General features: G+C 35.2%; 2 protein-coding genes across 3 annotated transcripts in view; one reads left to right on the forward strand and one right to left on the reverse strand.

Moving 5' to 3' along the window:
- Hers (Histone gene-specific Epigenetic Repressor in late S phase) overlaps positions 1-21902 on the reverse strand; it is a 343933-nt gene that overhangs the window by 301756 nt on the left and 20275 nt on the right. Inside the window, exon 1 of one of the 2 annotated variants that reach the window (XM_074124181.1) lies at positions 10668-11267. The exons of the other annotated variant lie outside the window; for it this stretch is intronic. The gene's annotated coding sequence lies outside the window, so the exon portion shown is untranslated. Of the gene's footprint in view, positions 1-10667; positions 11268-21902 lie in introns of those variants that run through there. 2 annotated transcript variants of the gene reach the window in all.
- On the forward strand, positions 13232-16114 carry LOC141453408 (uncharacterized). Its single transcript, XM_074126611.1, has 4 exons — positions 13232-13358; positions 13720-13858; positions 14546-14753; positions 15513-16114. The coding sequence occupies exons 3-4, from the start codon at positions 14576-14578 to the stop codon at positions 15815-15817; spliced, it is 483 nt and encodes a 160-aa protein (XP_073982712.1). The 5' UTR covers positions 13232-13358; positions 13720-13858; positions 14546-14575; the 3' UTR covers positions 15818-16114.

A 21902-nucleotide genomic window follows, 5' to 3' on the forward strand; every position in this document is an offset into this window, starting at 1 on the left:
CAAAAAATAGGTAATTACTTTACTTACCTTTTTCTTGACTTATTAACAATAATAATAATGAAAACACTTTACACTTTAAAATTTAACATTTAACAAGTCTATTATAATCCAGAAACAATGAATAAAACAAATAGACGAGAAAGCGTTGCTAGATATAGTTAGCAATGACAGTAATATGTAAATTAGTGTCGCGGATAAAGACTACAGAATGCAAATCTCCGGGACAGCAGCTCCAAGTTGACTTGGAACTGGGTAGAGCAACGACGCCCAACCCATCATCATGGAATCATGCCTTTATTATTAAAAAGGAAATGCACAGAGCCTGTTTTTTTTTTTACTGTAGGATCTCCTCTTCGACCAAATCTCCATGGAGAGATTGCTTTGGGAATTAGTTTTTACAACGTTTTAACACTTTTATTAAATGTTGTAAAACAAGTTGTTGAGTTGTTTATTAATTAATCAACATTGCTTTGAATTAATTAAAGTTATTTTTATAGATATCTCTCTGAAAATCTCTAAAGATATTTTTTAGAGAAACAAAGACAGGAAAATAGATAACAAACAGATCGATTAAATATTTTAGATTAATCGCATCGACAGCAATAATATACAATATATATTGGGACGACTTCACAACATTTAGAACCGACATGACAGCAACAAGAATAACAGAAAATACCTCATTATATGGACTGGCAACATCTAGATAACATCTAATACCAGAAGTAGGTATACGAGTACATACGAGGTCTGTAAATTACGTAATGAGACTGATTTTTTTAAATTTTTTTATTAAAAAAGAATATTGTCACCTTCAAAATAACTTCCTTCTGAAGCCACACAGCGCTGGAGACGTTTCTTCCACTCCTCATAGCAGTGCTCGAACTCCGATACTGGAATAGCCTTCAGCTGGTCGTCGGTCACAGCCGTTTGAATGTTTATTGAAATTGCTGTGTGGTAAGGAGCATTATCGTGATGCAACTACCCATTTGTTCTTGGTGGATTTCAATAAACGAGTTTTTGGCCAGTAAAAACATTCCTGTGGCTCCTTCAGCCTCCTTATTCGCCTGACTTGAGTCCTTGTGACTTTTTTTCTCTACCCGAAGTTGGAAAAAATCACCTCAAGGGAACCCATTTTGGGACAGTCGAAAACATTCAAACGGCTGTAACCGACCAGCTGAAGGCTATTCCAGTATCGGAGTTCGAGCACTGCTATGGTGTGGCTTGAGAAGGAAGTTATTTTGAAGGCGACAATATAGAATTTTAATTCTTTTTTAATACAAAAATTTAAAAAAATCAGTCTCATTACTTAATTTACAGACCTCGTATTTATATATTTACAAATACATACGACACTTTACGTCAAAATTTATTGTCAAGAGTTACCGTTCGAAGAATAACAGAAAATACCTTACTATGTTGGGACTGCCAACATCTAGTTAACATCTAATACCAGAAGTAGGTATACGAGTACATATACATATGTATATATTTACAAATACATACGAAACTTTATGTCAAAATTTATTGTCAAGAGTTACCGTTCGAAGAATAACAGAAAATACCTCACTATGTTGGGACTGGCAACATCTAGTTAACATCTAATACCAGAAGTAGGTATACGAGTACATATATATATGTATATATTTACAAATACATACGAAACTTTATGTCAAAATTTATTGTCAAGAGTTACCGTTCGAAGAATAACAGAAAATACCTCAGTATGTTGGGACTGGCAACATCTAGTTAACATCTAATACCAGAAGTAGGTATACGAGTACATATATATATGTATATATTTACAAATACATACGAAACTTTATGTCAAAATTTATTGTCAAGAGTTACCGTTCGAAGAATAACAGAAAATACCTTACTATGTTGGGACTGCCAACATCTAGTTAACATCTAATACCAGAAGTAGGTATACGAGTACATATACATATGTATATATTTACAAATACATACGAAACTTTATGTCAAAATTTATTGTCAAGAGTTACCGTTCGAAGAATAACAGAAAATACCTCACTATGTTGGGACTGGCAACATCTAGTTAACATCTAATACCAGAAGTAGGTATACGAGTACATATATATATGTATATATTTACAAATACATACGAAACTTTATGTCAAAATTTATTGTCAAGAGTTACCGTTCGAAGAATAACAGAAAATACCTCAGTATGTTGGGACTGGCAACATCTAGTTAACATCTAATACCAGAAGTAGGTATTCGAGTTACCGTTCGAGATAATGTACTCTGATAGTCTGTTCTTCCTCCAATTTAAGATGACAAACAGAATAACAAAATGCTGTATCGTTTTATATCTAAAGCCAAAATATTGAACTTTTAGTCCAAAAGCCATTATAAGTTTGACTTAAAGCTGGAAAAGATCACATCCTGCATTTTATGTATTGTAGGCCTACTCAGAAATTAGAAATTTAAACGCATTCATATTGAACAAGTCCTTATCTGGTTTTACGCAGATGTGTTCAAACTGGTTGCATAATTTCTCTCTCTTTACAGACAACACTGTCCATCACCGTACAGTGAGCTGTAAGAAGCTGCTAGAAAGAGAAAAAAAAAAACTAAGGTCCAGCAGCTGGATTCGAACCCTCAATCTTCTTGTCTAAAAATCCAGTATACGCTTAATTCTCACTCAATTCTTTGAATACAAACAAGAATGACAATTTTAAAACCCGAGAAAACCTCTTTGGACAACATTCTATCAAAAACACAAATGTTTTAAACGCAATTAGAACCGGAAACAAGATCATTAGTGATAAGCGGAAATGTTTAGCTAGTGACGTCCGTTAAATAGGGTACTTCCTATAAACATTGACGACAGAACTTTTTAAAGAAGTTAAAAGTTAAAAAAAAACTCTAAAAGTCCTCTTTTAAACACTTACTTCAAGTAACAGCATTTAAGGTTAATGAACTTTACTCCCTTTAATGATCAAAAGTCGAAAAAAAAAATATGTAGAGTTATGCGCAGACTCCACTCTAGTAATCTGACTGTTGTATTATGAAAAGAGGAACAAGTGATTATATTTTAATTTTTAATTACCTTCATTAAAATTAATGATTTATTATTTGTTCATTAATTCTTTTTCTTTTATTTACTCGTCTTTTGCGTCTTACTATTGTGGCAATCTATTAATAAAAGAACTATATCGGTTAAGGTTCTTTTTCTTGTGGCTTTTGATGAACACTGTTCATACACCTATTCCCTAAATTCCTACTCTACACCTGTTCTTATCGTGTTTTAATCCATCTTGAATGTCCTCTAAACAAGCCCTTTTTATCGCGGAAGCCTTTCTTCTTTTCCGTTCTTCCGGGATTCGTTAGAGTCACCTATTTTTTGCGGGGGGGTGCTTCAAAACGGGGTGCTCAGTATCGTTTGCTAGCTTTTCTTCATCGCTAATTTCATTAAACGATAATATGTATTTAGTTTCGTATCACTCGTAAAAAGAAAAATATTATTCGTATCGTTAGGTTTTTCGATTTTACGTTTTCACGGACAGATATACCTCGACGTTTTGAGTATGCCATGACAATAAAAGTGTAATTTTAGATGTGTATACTTCCAGAACTCCAAACCTGGAGGACTCCATTGATTTTTAGACTATCTGTCCCTTAGAAGAATTGCCATCACTACCCCAATTGGGTTCCCAATTTAGACACTCCCTACGTCAGACAGGGAATACCATAGCGTTATTCCGCCTCTGATCCCCCTACACAGGTTTCTTAGTTCTACCCACTTCTGTCGTAGAAACGCATGTTTATCGTATCCTATGACCTGCTTCGGACTTCCTTATATCATCCATAATCAGTTTAGTGAAAAGATTTCAACTTCACTTCCGTTACCATCTCGCAACTACCCTTTGAGAGAGGTTACATGTTGATAGTTATTCAAAATGTTTAATGAATCCGTCAATCATTTAGTAAAAATAATAAAAAAAATTAGTATTAATGGAACTAGTACTTTGTTTAAAGGTTCTTTAAGTTTATTGCGTTTATAAGTGATGTTTTAGAATTGAAAAAGGTGATGTATTTTATACAGGCGGGGGCCCCAAATTTAGGCAGATAATAATTCAGTGTTTTCTGCTTAAATTCGCGCGCCCCTCGCCTGTATAATATATGTTACTATTCCAACTTTGCAATTCTAAAACATTATACATACATAACCCTTTAACAATTACCAGTTTTCTCCGGAACAGAGATTCAACAAACATGAGTGCTTTGATGTGGATAAAATCAAAGTAAATAGAAATGTTACAAACAAAGAGAAAAATGTATTTTTTTAGGGCCTAATAAAAAGCCAAAGGATTATTGTAGATTCAAAATTTTGGGACAATCTAACAAAATCCTGTGATTGTAAAATCACAAAAGCAAAATATTTGTGTATATAAAATCGCAAGAATATAACAGACAAGGAGTTTACATAAAGGCGGAGCTCTCTAAGAAGGAGCTAACTGGACTGTACCAGTACTGCGGGATTCAGCTGCTGGGTTGCCTAGCAACCAGATACTTGTGCTCAAATCACTTCTTGCTTTAGTTATCCAACACAGCCCGTTTACAAGCTCTTAAGGCCAACGGGCCGATATCGTTTGCTAGCTTTTTCTTCATCGTTAATTTCATTAAACGATAATATGTATTTGGTTTTGTATTCACTCGTAAAAAGAAAAATATTTTTCGTATCGTTAGGTTTTAGGTTTCCACGGACAGATAAAAGTGACGTTTTGATTACGCCATGTCAATAAAAGTGTAATTTTAGAAGTGTATACATCCAGGAAACATCTGAGCCATCGCCCACGATGTCCCAACACAGACAAATAAGACACGATTTTGGAATTACGATGATCCAGAAGAGGTCTGGATGTACACATAAATTTCTACGGAAACTATTGTATACATTAAAAGCTCCTTATTCGCGCTTCCTTCATTCGCGTTTTCACTATTCGCGGATTAAAAAAATGCGACCCAATTCCTATATTCGCGGATATTCGCGGAAGTACACTATGATAATAAAAGGATTCCAATAGGTATCCAACCCAATATCCTTTGTAAATGCCGTCAAATGGACTAATAAAAAAAGTAAAATAGATCTTATTACAACTTTGCCTAAAGTATGTTGATAAATGATATCGCCGAGGACTTTGACATAAGCCGCCTTCGCCGCGATCGGTGTTTTTGAGAATGTAAACGCACAGAATGAAAGCAATTGTTCGTGATCCAGCAATAGAAAAAATGGAAGTGGCGTTGTCATTATGGATCGAAGACCGCATCCAAAAAAGGGTGTGCCCCTGAGTGGTCCAATGGTCCGGGAGAAGGCAAAGTATCTTTACGGTCATTTTAAAGAACCTGATGGTAGTTGTAGTGGCAAGTTCAAACTTTGACTGCAAACAAAAGCTTTTAAAAACTGCCAAGCAAGAGAAAATTACAAAATTCTTCAAACCATTGCCTAAGCCTTAAGATAATTAATCAAAATGTTCAAAAACTTCAATTAAATTGATTTTTTTATATATTTGTTTTTTTTTTATTTTGTCAGCTAGGAACGTATCCCCTATAATCCCATATAAATTACCATTCCGTATTCACGGTTTCTGTATTCGCGGCATATTTATGGAACATATACCCCGCGAATAAAGAGCTTTTACTGTATAAACTATTGTATACTTAGCTTGTCATTTCGGTTACTGTAATGGTTCTAAAACCTGCATAATGCTTTGGACATAAGGATGATCAGATGTTTATGGAAGACAACTCAATGGTAGGAATCGATTCATGATAGTGCCGAGAAAAAGCCAAATAGCAAGTCTGTGAAATCTGTTCTGTCTTTTCACGATGTTTCTTAATATTACATACTTAGATTAGATTAGGGGGGCGCCTCAAGGCCTACGCCACTGCGACTTCTTTGGATCTATTGTGGCTCCCCCTCACTTTAGAGCTCGCCCTTCAGACCCGTACGTTTAATCAGACTCCTAATTCTGTGGAGAGCGACTCCTGGGTAAAGCTCACAGGCCCCGAGAAGTAACATCCTTAGCCCCAGACAAGCCCCTCACACTGACACAACACGTGCAGTGCCGTTTCCTTCTCCTCCCCCTCCGCCTGCACAGGACCTACAAAGGCTATCAACCGCCAAGCCCATGCAGTGCATGTGTTTTCTGAGCCTGCAGTGGCCCAGTTAATCGGCCTACAATTATCCTTACAGCTCCACGGCCTTGATGGATTAATTCTGCAGTCAGTTTCTTAATGTTACAAAATACAGATTTCTGGCTACAGGCGGAGAGCAGGCGTAATATCAGCCTGATGAGCTCTTTGTTGAGAGGAGTTCAATCTGGAAGTAAGTAGAGTAAGGTCCAACCAAAGTTAAGAAGAAGTATTTAGACGTAGTTAGAACACAGGATCAGACTATTGTTGGGTCTAATTGGTCAGCAGAGGAAAGCTCTATGTTTAGTAAAAAGCGTATGGAGTTAATATTCTAGTTTTCCATTTTCAATTTTCCGGTACAGTACTTAGTGAGTTGGTCTGTAGGATAGACTCTCCATGATATCGTGTAGTAAAGCCACGTCATTTAGGTGTACGATGAATAGAACGGAACCTTGAGGAACGCCCGTTGCTGTTGGCTAGCTGTATGAAGAAGCAGATTTTTCATTGGAGAATAAAAAATAGTTTAGCGAGTTTTTGCAAGGAATACTCCCGATAAGGCGGAAGTAAAGTTCTGTATGCCCGGAAGTTATCGAAGGAAGAGTCTACTTTGCCTTTAAAAGAGAAAGTTACAACAAACAAAACAAAACAAAATACTAAAATACAATTTCAAATAAATAACTAAAAAGTTCCACACAATAAATAATTTAATAACTTCTAAAGAAACCTCCCTGTCGTGTTACAAATTTAACCGTTAAGCTTTTACAAGGAATAATTAATTAGTTAGAATCGCCGAGGCAGATATAACGGACCGCTGCGGAAGTGGGGAACTGCGAGGGAAGTGTAGCTGGCTAAACATTAAAAATATAGAAGGCACTGCTTTCTTCTTTTTAATATTAATAAAACCAACTAATAATTTTTAATTACTATTAATTATGTACAAATTTAACAGCTGCATCCAGTAATTCCTTAAACAAGTAAATATTGTTACGAGTATTAAAAATCTGGTGTGAACCAATCAAAACACTTTTTCTAAACACAATTCTTAAACTCATTTTTTTTTTTGTCTATTTATTCTTATCACCAATTAAATGTGAAATAATTTTCAGCTTTTGAGTCATTTTTTTTACCATTAAAGGTGATTTTTCCCCCCCAATTTTCACCTTTTGAGTCATTCTTTTTACCATAAAAGGTGTTTTTACCCATATTTTCAGTTTTTGAGTCATTCTTTTTATCACAAGAGGTGTTTTTACCCATATTTTCAGTTTTTGAGTCATTCTTTTTATCATAAAAGGTGTTTTTACCCATATTTTCAGTTTTTGAGTCATTCTTTTTACCATAAAAGGTGTTTTTTCCCATATTTTCACTTTTTGAGTCATTCTTTTTACCATAAAAGGTGTTTTTTTTCCATATTTTCAGTTTTTGAGTCATTCTTACCGCCCTCTCACTCTCTCTCTCTCTCACACACACACACACACTCGCCAATTTGTAAAAAATAATTTTTCATATGAAATGAAATTAAATATACAATTCTTCCAACGCAGACCAAGTCGTGGCAAGACGTTAATGCCTATAGAAATGGTCTTCAGTTACGTCTGCATTTCTCAAAAACTTCATTAAATTCTTATCTAATTCCCTATTTAATAAGGTTTCATTATTCTAGGGGGGAAAAAAAATCAGTGGAAATTTTCATCCTTAAAGACAGCAGCCATGCAGAAAATTGCCATTTTCTTTTCTTTTCTTTTTAACGCAGGCATACACTTTTCTTTTTTCTGGGCTTAAATTTCCCAATTATGCGTAAGCAACCGGCTTTAAAATACCCCTACTAAGTATTAAAGGCAGCTTTTAAAGTTCCCTTGAGCTGTTTTTTTTTTTTTTTTTTTAACTTAATCTAAGTCTTCCAGTAGTTAGTAATTATGTTTGAAGTTTAAAGTAACTGAGTTTACTCCAGCTAAACAAATAATTGGTTCAGTAGGAAATTAGTGGCACTATGTTCGCTTAAAGAGAAGATGAAATTCCCAAGGAAGGTACTAGCAGGAAGCAGGCAAGGATCCAGAAGGAAAGACAGGACCAAAGCTGCTCTGGGAGGATAGTGCGGCAAAGGATGCTGCATGTCGTATAGTTGGGATTTCGAAATTGGAGGGCGACCGCGCAGGAAAGAGACGCCTAGACGGGCACGTCATTGAGGAGGCCCAAGATTCTGCATGATTTTTTTGCACTATCTAAGAAGAAGAAGAAGAAGATGTTCACTTAAAAATGCCCTTATTCTTAATTTAAGATTGTTCAAAATATTCACCATTTTCAGAAGGAATAACCTTGTGTCCCAAATTCCATTATCGTTAGGCTAAAAAATAAAATAGTCATCAAGCGAAATTCTTTATCAAGTGTGACAGATTGGAAAAGATTGTAGATAAGACCCCATCTTAATAGCGATATAGAGGGGGGGAAAAAAGACTGAGATGACCAAAGAGAATCCAGAAGGAAAGACAGGACCAAAGCTGCTCTGGGAGGATAGTGCGGCAAAGGATGCTGCATGTCGTATAGTTGGGATTTCGAAATTGGAGGGCGACCGCGCAGGAAAGAGACGCCTAGACGGGCACGTCATTGAGGAGGCCCAAGATTCTGCATGATTTTTTTGCACTATCTAAGAAGAAGAAGAAGAAGATGTTCACTTAAAAATGCCCTTATTCTTAATTTAAGATTGTTCAAAATATTCACCATTTTCAGAAGGAATAACCTTGTGTCCCAAATTCCATTATCGTTAGGCTAAAAAATAAAATAGTCATCAAGCGAAATTCTTTATCAAGTGTGACAGATTGGAAAAGATTGTAGATAAGACCCCATCTTAATAGCGATATAGAGGGGGGGAAAAAAGACTGAGATGACCAAAGAGAATCCAGAAGGAAAGACAGGACCAAAGCTGCTCTGGGAGGATAGTGCGGCAAAGGATGCTGCATGTCGTATAGTTGGGATTTCGAAATTGGAGGGCGACCGCGCAGGAAAGAGACGCCTAGACGGGCACGTCATTGAGGAGGCCCAAGATTCTGCATGATTTTTTTGCACTATCTAAGAAGAAGAAGAAGATGTTCACTTAAAAATGCCCTTATTCTTAATTTAAGATTGTTCAAAATATTCACCATTTTCAGAAGGAATAACCTTGTGTCCCAAATTCCATTATCGAGAATCCCTCAAAGTTCTTGAGCATTAGGACTCCAATATTTGTGGCCTTCAAATAATCAATCTAAAGTGAGGCAACAGAATCTCGTATCCTCTTTGATAAGCGGTATCACACCGTTGGCAGTTTAGAGAACTGATTAACTAAGTAGTTAGCACACTGGATTAGTTGTTGGTAAATTTTTCTCTTTATAAGCGTATCTTACATAGCTCTCACTATGGTGGTGGGATAGTGTTATCTGAAATGAGAGAACACTGTCCAGGAGGCCGGCATTTGCACTAAAAGAAAGCACCAGGCGCAAATAATCTTAGTCGCATTCTAATTTAAAATAAATGAAATATTAAATAACTATTCATTATCCTATCCAATTATATTCTATCCTATTTCGTCTAATTAAAATATTGTAAGATTTCTAGCTACAGAGAAAAGACGCAATTCACAAAAAAGGAAGCAAAATTGATCCTCCACAAGAACTAATTTTACTTCAAAAACAGATCACCTAGTAATGTACTACAAATGGACAAATGAATCTTAACAACATTGTACTGCTGAAATAATAAGGGCTTTAAGAGTAATGATTCTGAAAAGGTACCAATCTGTCCCATCTTCACAACAAGAAGATGGGAAATTTGAACAAAATAAATTTTGTGGAAAAAGAAAAATTAATGGACCAATAACAATTATTAGAAGTAAATACGAAGGCATTTTAATCGTAAAACTAAAAACTGTAAATATCTTCGGAGACCCCAAAAAATAATTCATTTAAATAATAGTTTAAATAAAATAAAAATAAAAAAGTTATTGTAAATATAATTTAGAACAAAACAGCTGATGCTAATTGAAAATGTTTTGTTTACAAAAAAAAAGTAAACAAATAAAAACCTGTTTTTAAAGTGTTAAACAAGAACTAACAGGTTATCAATCTAACCTCAAAAAAATAAATAAAAATTCTATAAATTGAATTAAAGAATTTAAAAATAAATAAATAAATATTTGTAGATTAGATGGGCCCCCCCCACCATATAAAGGAATTGTTCAGTTACATGTGCGTGCATACCTACCAACAGGGAACCTCCCAAGTGAACAGTTTGTGAACGAATAAACGGGACCCGAGCGCTAAGGTTCAATACCCTTGTAATGTATATATATATTTTTTTTTTTTTTGTAACCTAATAATACTACGAGTTTTACTAGTGTTGTTTTTACCTACTCCCTTAGAACTTGGTCCTTCTGCATTATTTTGGGTTATATATTTTTTTTTTAAACAAATATTAAAGTATAAAAATTATAAAATATATTTATATAAATATATATATATTTTTGTAAGTCCTACCTTAATAAGTGATTCTTTTATATCGCTCTGATTACAGTAATTATAAGCTGCCTCAGTGTTGAATTGAGTGCACAAGATATCCGTTTTGAAATCGATTCCCAAGTCCTCTTCACTTAAAGCGCTTCAACACTATTTACTCACACATAATCGCCCACTGAAGGAAGGCTTTTTTACTCAATTAATAATAAAAAATTTAAAAAAAAAGCTCCACTTTGAGTTATAATTGCTCCCCCCAAAAAATTGAAAACTCACTTTAAAATAAATAAAGAAATTTATTTGCAAACCACTTTATTCGGCACAAAAAAATAAATTTTATAAAAAAAAAACACTTTTCCGCAATGATTAAAAAAAAAAAAATAATTAAATAAATAAAAACTACACTTGTTCGGATGGGGGGGGGAGGCCAGAAAAAAAATTATAATAAATAAATGAAAACTGAAACTATTTTACGGATTATGGCAAGCCGCGATAAAAAAATAAATAAATGGAATTAAACAAAATTATCACTAAAAATAAATAAATAAATGGAATTAAACAAAATTATCAGTAAAAATAAATAAATAAATAAAAAATAATAATTATAGGGTTTTTTTTTATCTATTATTGGTTAATACAAAAGTTAAAAAACCTCTTTGACTTTGATGGATTAATCCAATTTTTAAAGAAACCTAAGAAAACAGCACTGTTGTTTTAAAACTATAGTTTCGTTATCAATTTTATATGAAATGGAAGTTGTCACAAAATATTTTAGGTTAACACTTATTTAAAACACTGAATTAAATATATATAAACTAACAAAAGAAATAATCCAAAAAAACAAAACAATGTTATCTTAATAATTGTAAATAAACGTCATGGATCTAATTTTTTGATATTCTTGAACGAATAAAATAACTGGATTCGTTTATGTTTATCCAATAGAAATAGCTGACAGCGCACCAACAACTCATTGACTACTGGTAGTAACAGCACTGCGTTAGTAACTCCCTCTGTCGGAATCAAAATTTGGGTGAGAAGCTTTGCCCATCCGGTCGGACAAATATGGCCGCCGCTGCCACTCACTCGCTCACACTCTACTTGGTCTAAAAGTGGGTTCGCTCTGCGCACATTATTGGCCAAGTGGTGGGGGCGGTGATACACGCTTCTGTGTGTGTGTGTGTGTCGCCATCCCCCCCCCTACTACAACAAAACCATTCACTTTAATGACGTACAAAATCCGCTTTAATTTTCAAATCATACTCAACAGAGAAAACTGCATGCTGTTGCTATCTAGCGTGCAAACGTCAAACTACAAAATCTTGTTTATTTACACCTGCTAAGTGTCGATTATTATTTAGAATGTTTTATGCATACATGTATTATCCTTAATCATACGATCTGTTTTTTGATCGATACTGTTGGTCTCGGCTTTTGTATAATTCTATTTCCGGTTACTTGGAAAATAAAAATAAAAAGTTCCAAACACATTTACTGAATGCTGTAATTGCTGTTCATTGTTTTTGGTGACTGGTTCATAGTTTCAATAGGGTGAAAAATTAAATGCCAGTTTTCAGACATTTATTCTGCCGAGCTTTCGACCTAATAGGGACTAGGTCACCTTCAGGGCTAGTTTACCAAGTAATATTTTACAACATTACAGGGTTGGTGTGCCTTCTGTCTTGTCTGTTCATGGACTCCTGTCTGTTCAGTCCATGAACAGACAAGACAGAAGGCACACCAACCCTCTAATGATGTAAAAATATTACTTTGTAAACTAGCCCTGAAGATGGACCTAGTCCCCTAGGTCGAAAGAATTTTGTAGATACTAAAAAGCTTCGGTTGGGCCCCAAAGTTCCATTTTCGCATGTCCAGACAGGTTTCAAGTATTATGGTGTAGATAAAAGTCGTTTGTTGTTTAGCGAGAGTTTCGTGGCAAGAAGTCTGAAGAGAATCGTCTGTTTAGTCTCTTAGTGTGAGGATTCCAGCGTTTATCTAGTGGTGGGTTTGGATGCTAGGAAACTGAGGCGTTACAACTTATAGAGGGAGGGATCTTACAGCTTCAAAAACCATAGAGGAACAAGGAGATCTCGGTGCAAGGTAGAGTTTAGAAAACAAAGTAAAGAGAATCGTCTGTTTAGTCTCTTAGTGTGAGGATTCCAGCGTTTGTCTAGTGGTGGGTTAGGATGCGAGGAAGCTGAAGCGTACAATTTATAGCGGGAGGAATCTTACAGCTTCAAAACCACACAGGAACAAGGAGATCTCGGTGCAAGGATAGAAACAAAGTAAAGAGCTTCAGCGATTCGACGGTTTTTTTGATTTAATAGATTAAATTCTATTTAATATTGGTAGCACTGGTTGAGCCCTAAAGTTCCCATTTCGTATGTCCCAGGCAGATGTGAGTATCATTAAGTAAGTTAATAATGCGGGCATTCGGAAGTAAGTGGTACAAATGCCCCTAAAATGTACAAACTAAAGGAATTGTTGACGGAGAATGTCATTTTGAGTTTAAAAAAACGCTCTCCCGCTGTAAACATCGCGCATCGCTCCCACCTAGCCGCTACAACTACTGTACTGAGTGGGGATACAAATTATTTCCTAAATCTCCATTGCTACTCGCGTCACGTTGCCGGGCAGTGATGCTTAAAAACAACTAAGTGAACCGTTCCAGAACTGAGATCAGTTAATAAGTTTATTCGTAAAATCTATTACTAGGTAAGTGTAATTTCATTTTTCTCAAGTAATCTTAAATTGTGCGATATTTCCATTAATTTATGGAAATATGTATTTAATTGATACATGTTAGTTCTTGTCGAAAAGTATTCTATCGAAAACGCTGTTACTTGTTCAATTAGTTATTTTATTTTAATTCCTCACTTTCATTGTTATGATTCCCTCGCCACAACTATTTTTTTTTCTTTTATTAATTATCTGAGAACATCAATTTAGAGAAATAGGATATTTTTGTTTAATGACGGAAATTATGAATTAATTGACGTACTTTTCTTGGGTTTTTTAAAAGTGCAAATTAATCACCGATTTAATTCTGATTTAATGAAAATTTTTCTTGATTTAGCTTATAAAAAGATAGTTTACTATCTTCACTTTTGTTGATGACCTTCATTAAATATGAATCACTTCTGAGAAGTACAGGCAGTTCAAACACAGACGTGTACAGTAAAGACGAAAGCTGCTAAGTTCATCTTATTAACCAGGTAATTTAAATGCATTATTTATCTTCAAGTTGAAATTATCAATGATTAAATCACCCATTTAATAAATAATTAATTTTATCGGAGACAAAAATATGATGGAAGATTCACAGGAGTTTTGTTTTCTGGGCACAGTTCCTAATTACAATGAAATATTCATCTTCTAACATCCTGAGTTTTACTTACGCAAGAGAAACGATCGTTTATTCAAAATATTTCTGACAAAATTGCAAAATTTCATTATGGTATCGATTTATTGTATAACACGATAACTGAGTACAATTTGGTCAGTGATTGAGCCAATCATAACTCAGTAAACGTGAAAAAACATAGCAACACTTTAATACTTATATATCAAAGAGATTAATCTATCTCTCATGATGGATGAAGGTACGAAACCGGTCAGAGTTCCAGTAAACAAGCTACGACGGATAAAGTATCCAGTACTGCCAACCTAACCCATATTTCCAACAGAAACGTATTACGCCAGGTACCCATTATATCTGATCTGTAGCTGTTTCTTTACTTCCTATTTCCGCCACTACGTGAGACTAAGCTACCGCTTGCTAAGTTGCTTTAATTTTGCTCCCTTTGACAATTTCCAATCATCGAAATGCTAACATAATCAAGTTACTATTTAGAGTATAGGCCTGGATTCACAGACTAATCTAAATATTTACTATTTTTCAGAGTCTTTCCCAGACAATAAGACCGTCAAGAATGAGTTCTTCAGGAAATGGCGAGAGACCTACGGTGCCACCAGAATATGATGGTGTACGGCGCAAAGCAAAGGTTTCCCTCTACGATTATGACACTACTGGTGTTGGCATGTCATCCACTGATAAACATTGGGCATTGGTGTTTGAATTCGAAGATGAAGCAGTCCGAGTTATTGAAGGTAAAATTCCTTTATTTCCCAGTAATGAAGGATTTCAGTTCACACGATATATTGCCGTGTGCCGAATTCTAGGTAAGACATGTAATGTCTTAATGTTTCAAAATGTATCTGCACATTTGATGCAACAAACCAAAATGCTGAATAATTGAGAATATATATGCATATATTGGTAGCTAGCCGGTAGTGAAGTAAAGTAATTGCCTATTTTTTCTGGCGGGCTTTACGTTCAACTACCAATTAGGTGTCGTGGACGGAGGCGACTAGCAAACATACTTTACTGTAAAATTCTCACAAGTGTTAAACATAGAGTTTGATGGACTAGGCAGAACACTAGAAACTTCCAGGACGACCGGGCTGGAAAATGATGTTCCAGGTCATTTTCGTGCGTCATAGCTTGCACCAAGATTTTTCTATTTTTACCAAATTCGAATTCTAAAAAATTAGAGAGGAAGAATTGGAAATGATATCCAATGATAGAAAGCGCATTGGTTGAGAGAATCGTAGAGATCATAGGTTCGTATCCTGCTGCTGGCCCTCAGATTTTCTCTTCATAAGAGCTCGCTATCTAGTGAGTGTTATCTGTAACGAGAGAAATCCCTTCCTGAGGACATAGAGACAAATGTTGAAGCATCAGAAGTGACGGGCTCTGTTTTTGGGACGAATTTCCTACAACTTGTTAGCGTTAGGGTTTACGGTAATAAGCCCTTCCCTGGATTAGCGTTGCTGTAATTACTTAGAACTCTTTGTTTCTTTTTCCAGGTATCAACTTCCGTGGACGGTTACTCCCAAGTTTTACCAAAGTTAAAGATCCAAGTGTGAGATTTAATTCAAGAAAAGGAAGTGTAACAATATCGCCAAAAAAAATAAGAGATCTTGCTCTTAACAATCCTTACAATAATAAAACATATAATGTTATAACCTGTAACTGTCAAAATTGGGTGAATGCAATATTAGAGCGACTTGGATTTGCCAAAGACACAACGGTTGGTGATGAAACTGGTTGGACACTTGCTTCAATTGCTGCAGTTGTAACGGGCATCTTTATAGGTCGTAGGATAACTTAAGAAAGTCATCCATTTTTACAAAATGTTACTACACTGTAATTCTAAACTGTAATATTTTGTTTATTCCGTCTTATTTTTCTCTCGCGTCAGGAAACATGTAGTTTTTATCTATTTTTTATATATTTGTACGCTAGACTACTCTGCTGATTGATGTAAAATTATACTTCTGAGTTAATTAATAAATTATTGTAAAGGTAATTTATATTTTTATGTTATTATTATTGTTATTGTTTCTGTAAATTGGATTATTGATCTGTATTTTATTTAAAATAAAATGAAATAAATTATAACCAATCATTCAAACACTATTACTAAATAAGAACAATTGCCGATAAGGTTCTGAAAATAATAGAACTGCTACAAGAACAAAACCTTTAGGAACTTTGCAAATCGATATACTACATAATCGAGTCCAATCGAGTACATTGATTAGAAAACCTAATTAAGGGGGAAGCTTCTTAGAAAAGGAGAGATGAAAGAAACATATTAATTATCCCAACTAAAGGAACACATACGAGAGATAGATACAATTCTTAATGGGTAAAACAAGAATTGGACAGGAGAGAAAAAGATTGGGGGATAAACAAGACGAAAACAAACATGAAACTCTAATAATATGAGCATAAACTAACAGAATCTATTTAGAAACGTCTAACATGAACTCTTTTGGACATTATTGCATGAAAATAACAGAACTCCGATAAGAACATAACCTTGGATAAAACCCTACAAATTGATACCATAACCATGTCCAACAAACATAATGAATAACAAGGTTTTTTGAAACAAACCGTCTTAGACAATGCGGGATCAATGAAACACAGTAAAAGAACACTAAGGAAAAAGGGAGTGTCTTAAGCGACCTCTGTGTCAAACTAGAAACACAAAAGCACTTCGAGTCGATGGATTCGATTATTTTGTATCCTGTGGAAGAATCAGCTTTGCCTAAAGACTAATGGAAAATTTGGGAAAGAAAGAGAATATCACAAGAAGTGTGAGGAAAACCTTTAGAAAAACTACTAATATTTTTTGTAGCAAGAGAGGTCGAGTGTGAGGAGAGATTGTTACTTACCAGCGCTAGTTTCGTAAAAGATGCTACTAATGGGAGTGCTAGAAAACCTTCATCAGCTGCGGTGATAAATACAGACCAATCAAGTTGTGTATTTTGTGATAAAACTCATAGATCCCAGGATTGCTTTAATGCTGGTAATCTAACAATACAAGAGAAGAGAGAATGATTGGTTCAGGAGAAACGATGTTTTCAGTGCCTGAGACAAGAACATTTAACGTGGCTAGAGAATGCAAGAATTTTGTTAGGTGTTTCAGATGTCATAAACATCACTTGTCAGTCATGTGTCCAGAGATACGGGACAAAGAACATAAGGTAAACCTAGAAGAAGGTTCTAAAGATTCGAACCTCTCTCATTAATTACAGCATAGGGGTATAACACACCTTCAAAATCTAATAGTAAAGATCACCCCTGGTCTAGGCCTTGGATTTTATTTAATGGTTAATATGAGAAATGTTTAGTAAAGTATGTTTGCTAATTGCCTCCGTCCACTACACCTAATTGGTTGTTGGTCGTAAAGCCCGGATGAAAAAAATAGACAATTACTTTGCTAATTTACATATCGCTGAAGTACATTAACCATTGATTCAACGAGATATCCGTTCTGTGAGGTAAGATTCTTTTGGATCTTTTATTTCAGAGAACTTTCCGATTATAATTTTATAAGAAACTCTAAACGTTTCCGTTTAAAGATACTTTTAAACTATTAATTAGTTTTCTCATTAATATTATTTGTCTTTCTGTACAATCGAAGTGAAATAAAAAAAAAAAAATGGCGACCTTGAAAATATTCTTTATCAAACTAGGGCTGCTGTTTCATCCTGTCTTATTATCGTAACGGAAAACGTCATTATGTAAAGAGATAAATATTAGCTGATAAATAGACTCTTAGACTATGATGAATAGAATAAGGTTCGTAGTATTATATTCATAAATAAATTGCTCGGTATTTAATTCAAATTTTAATTGATAATCCGTATTTCTTTTGAATTTTCTAATTGAGTTTGGGAATTACGATTTAACGACAGGTCGTATTTTAATTGTTTTTTTTAATTTATGATTAACTATGATGGACATGTGGTCAGAGTAAATTTGAGAATCAATTTTTAAAATCCAAGACAATAGGCAAACATTCTCTAGACACGCAGTCAATCTCAATCAAATGTAGACGAACCCAGTAGGGCCTAAAAATTAATATTCACCAAATACGAGGGTCGTTTGAAAAGTCCGTGCAAAGTCAGAGAGATAGCACCACTGGCGCGTATCGAGGTTATGTTTAGTTAGTAGTATCTCTTGGAAGAACACACACCAAGTTTCAGCCAGATCGGTCTATTTCTTTGTGTTTGGCATTCGTTTGAATCGAGGAAGTCGAGTGATTTTCAAAAAATGGACGAAAAAGAATTTCGTGTGTTGATTAAACACTACTTTATGAAAGGCAAAACGCCTCAGGAGACTAAAGTGAAGCTTGATAAACATTATGGTGACTCTGCACCTTCGATTAGAACAGTTTATAAGTGGTTTCAAAATTTTCGGAGTGGCCATATGGGCACAAGTGACGCTGAACGTTCTGGACGCCCTGTTGAGGTTACTACTCCAGAAATCATTGATAAAATCCATGATATAGTGATGGATGACAGAAGAGTGAAGGTGCGTGAGATTGCTAGTTCTGTGCGCATCTCGAATGAACGGGTACATAATATTTTGCTTCAACATTTGGACATGACAAAGCTATCCGCAAGATGGGTGCCGCGATTGCTCACGCTTGACCAAAAACGAAGTCGTGTGAAGTGTTGCAAGGACGGTTTGCAGCTGTTCCAGAAGAATCCGCAGCACTTTAAGCGTCGTTTCGTCACTCTGGATGAAACATGGATACATCACTACACTCCTGAGACCAAAGAACAATCTAAACAATGGGTTACCAAGGGGGAATCTGCGCCAAAAAAGGCGAAGACCGTTCCTTCGGCCGGAAAGATTATGGCGACTGTCTTTTGGGATTCGCAAGGAATAATCCTCATCGACTATCTGGAAAAGGGTAAAACTATTACAGGTGCATATTATTCATCGTTATTGGACCGTTTGAAAACCGAGCTGCAAGAAAAACGCCCACGATTGGCCCACAAAAAAGTCCTTTTCCATCACGACAACGCACCAGCTCACACCTCAGCAATTGTGGTCGAAAAATTAATGGAAATAGGGTTCCAACTCGTTTCACATCCCCCCTATTCTCCAGACTTGGCTCCCTCGGACTACTATTTGTTTCCCAATATGAAGAAATGGCTGGCGGGAAAAAGATTTTATTCAAACTAGGAGGTGATTGCAGAAACGAATGGCTATTTTTCAGACTTGGACAAATCCTATTATTCGGAAGGGATCAACAAACTAGAGCAGCGTTGGACGAAGTGTATAAGCCTAAAAGGAGACTATGTTGAAAAATAAAAAAGGTTTACCCCAAAAAATTAAGTAGTTTTTATTTTTGCACGGACTTTTCAAACGACCCTCGTATATCTCCTCGTTATCAACCGTTTAATACAACAAAGTCGTTGTTATCAAATAAATCAGATTTAGTTCTAGTTTTTATATTCTTACATTGTCTTAACTATATCTGACTACGTTAATAAATTCAATATTCTCTACTTGCATACTAGATAATTTATTTTGTAAATCTATTATTCTTTCATTGAAATAGCCCAATAAAGTTTTCATCTTGATATTAAGATAATTAAATCACTTAACAGTTAAAATCTGTTACAATTTAAATACACAAGCGAAACGTGTACAGACTTATTATCACAGTGCCATAAAATTATTGTAATAAAAAAAAAAATTATAAATCTCGCTGAATTAATATTATAAATAGATGTGTTAATACCGAAAAAAGAATCCCGTTGGCTCGACCATAATTTGACCCGCAAACTGCGTAAACTTGAGCTCTTAATCATCAAACAAAGAAACAAAAGAACAGAAAACTCATCCTCAACTAAAATAGTTTCAAATAAAAGAAAAATAACCAATCCTTTATAAATAATTGAAAAAACAAGAATTAAATTTTTTAACTTTTTATTCCCTCTCTACAGAATAAACGACTTATCTATACTATGATACTAAAACCTGCCTGGACTTACGGAATGGAACTTTGGGGCTCAGCCAAAGCTTCCAATATCTACAGAATCCAATCCTTCCAGTCAAAAACTCTCCGTAGAATCGCTAATGCTCCTTACTTTGTTTCCAATCATACCTTGCACCGAGATTTCCTTGTTCCCTATGTTTCCGGGAGCTGTTAGATCCCGTTACATTAAATTCCATACTTCAATTACCTCGCATCGCAATCCTCTAGTAGCTCAACTTACCACTCTACCAGGAAATCCTCCCAGGCGGTTGAAGCGCAGGTGGCCACGCGATCTTCTAAATGAAGTAAGAGCCAATGTACAATAGTGAACTGTACCACTTTGGGAGTTTCACCAATGGGTGAATTCTCCCCTCATGTATTCATGTATGTATTCTATGTATCATGTTGTATCAGCTTCACTTGATGCAGAATTATTCTGCAGTTGTGAAAATAAATAAATTAAAAAAAAAAAAAAAAAAAACATTTCGTACCACAAACATTGTAAGCCAATAATCGTTACCAGAAATCGGTCCAGATTATTTTCAAAAAAGGCAAAATCCAGCTGGAGGCTGAATTTTTTCTTCAATTTCTTCTTCTTGCTGCTGCTTTGTGTGGATGCAGTTGAGATGCCAGAGACATCAGTATCCGGTTCCTCATATTCTGACTCTCTGTCCAGCTCAGCAAGTTTCCTTTAGCCCCCATAAGGCCCAACTCAAGGGAAATTAAATCATTTTTCACTTCTTACAGACTTCACATACGAAGTATCAGATAGATACTCGAGAACCTTGATGCAACCATTTTGAAACCAAACATACTTTATCATAATTTGTTTTTGAAGCTCCTTAATTTTCCTAAATAATTTATAATGATAGGGAGACATATTTTCGTTTTTTAAAACTTGGTTTACCAGCTGAAATAGCTGTGAATAATTCGGTGGTTAGCTTGACTCAATTTATTTTCTTACTTTTCAAGAATGCGATTTTATCTTTAGTATTCACAAACTTTAAAGTAATTTAAGGGTAGACAGTTTCTTCACTACAATTGGCCGACAATTTTTTTTTCCAAAATATTGATAAGAATAAATACACTCTTCTTTTACTTCAGGTAAAAGCGATTCAGCGACTGGAGTTAATGGCTTCGGTAATCGCAACTCGTTTAGGTGTAGCCACAAAAAAGATGGCACTAGCAACAGAATTTAAGAGATATTAAAAGGAGCGATTCAGCTGTAGGCTCTGGACATGGATGAAAACAAAGAGTAACTGGAACACATTCGTAGTTGGTGTAGCTGGTGCAAAGAGATTTGCCAAAATAGTTGTCCGGATGAATGAAGATATTATCCCAGGAAGGCAGAATTCTGCAGATCTCGGGGGATGTGCCACGCATAGGCATTAGCTGAAAGTCGTTGGTGGTAGGGCCCCGAACGGATGAAAGCTGGAGAGGAACTGAGGCCTTCCAGTGAATTTTGGCGTAGAAGAAGAGGAAGTGAACGGCGAAAAGCGGAAGGCGGTAGTAATGGGCAACATTCTGCCCAGAAAGTACTCAGAGCGAAAGACTGAAATATTTTTCAAGGTATTTAAAATGGCAGGATCTTGCGTTTTCTATGAAACTTAAAAGAGATTCACCCATTTTAGCTAGTAATTTAATTCAAACTACCCAGTATATACAGGGCGATCCATTTAAAACGCACCAATTGCTAATAACTTTTTAGGAAAGCGGAATTTTGAAAAAAAACTCACGAAGTAAACTATATGTTTTTTTTGGTCTAGTTTTCAAATTTTTTACCCCCGATGGTGTATCTTCATTTTTGTCGGAGTTGCGGCTAAAAACCCGATTGGGGTTTCATAAGGACCACTGGTTTTGACAATGATGATGGAAACTACATAAAAAATTGTGAAAAATGACGTTAATC

This window comes from Rhodnius prolixus, unplaced genomic scaffold (genome assembly GCF_049639745.1).
Source record: "Rhodnius prolixus isolate KJV_2025 unplaced genomic scaffold, Rpr scaffold_3, whole genome shotgun sequence".
NCBI classification, from domain to species: Eukaryota; Metazoa; Arthropoda; class Insecta; order Hemiptera; family Reduviidae; genus Rhodnius; species Rhodnius prolixus.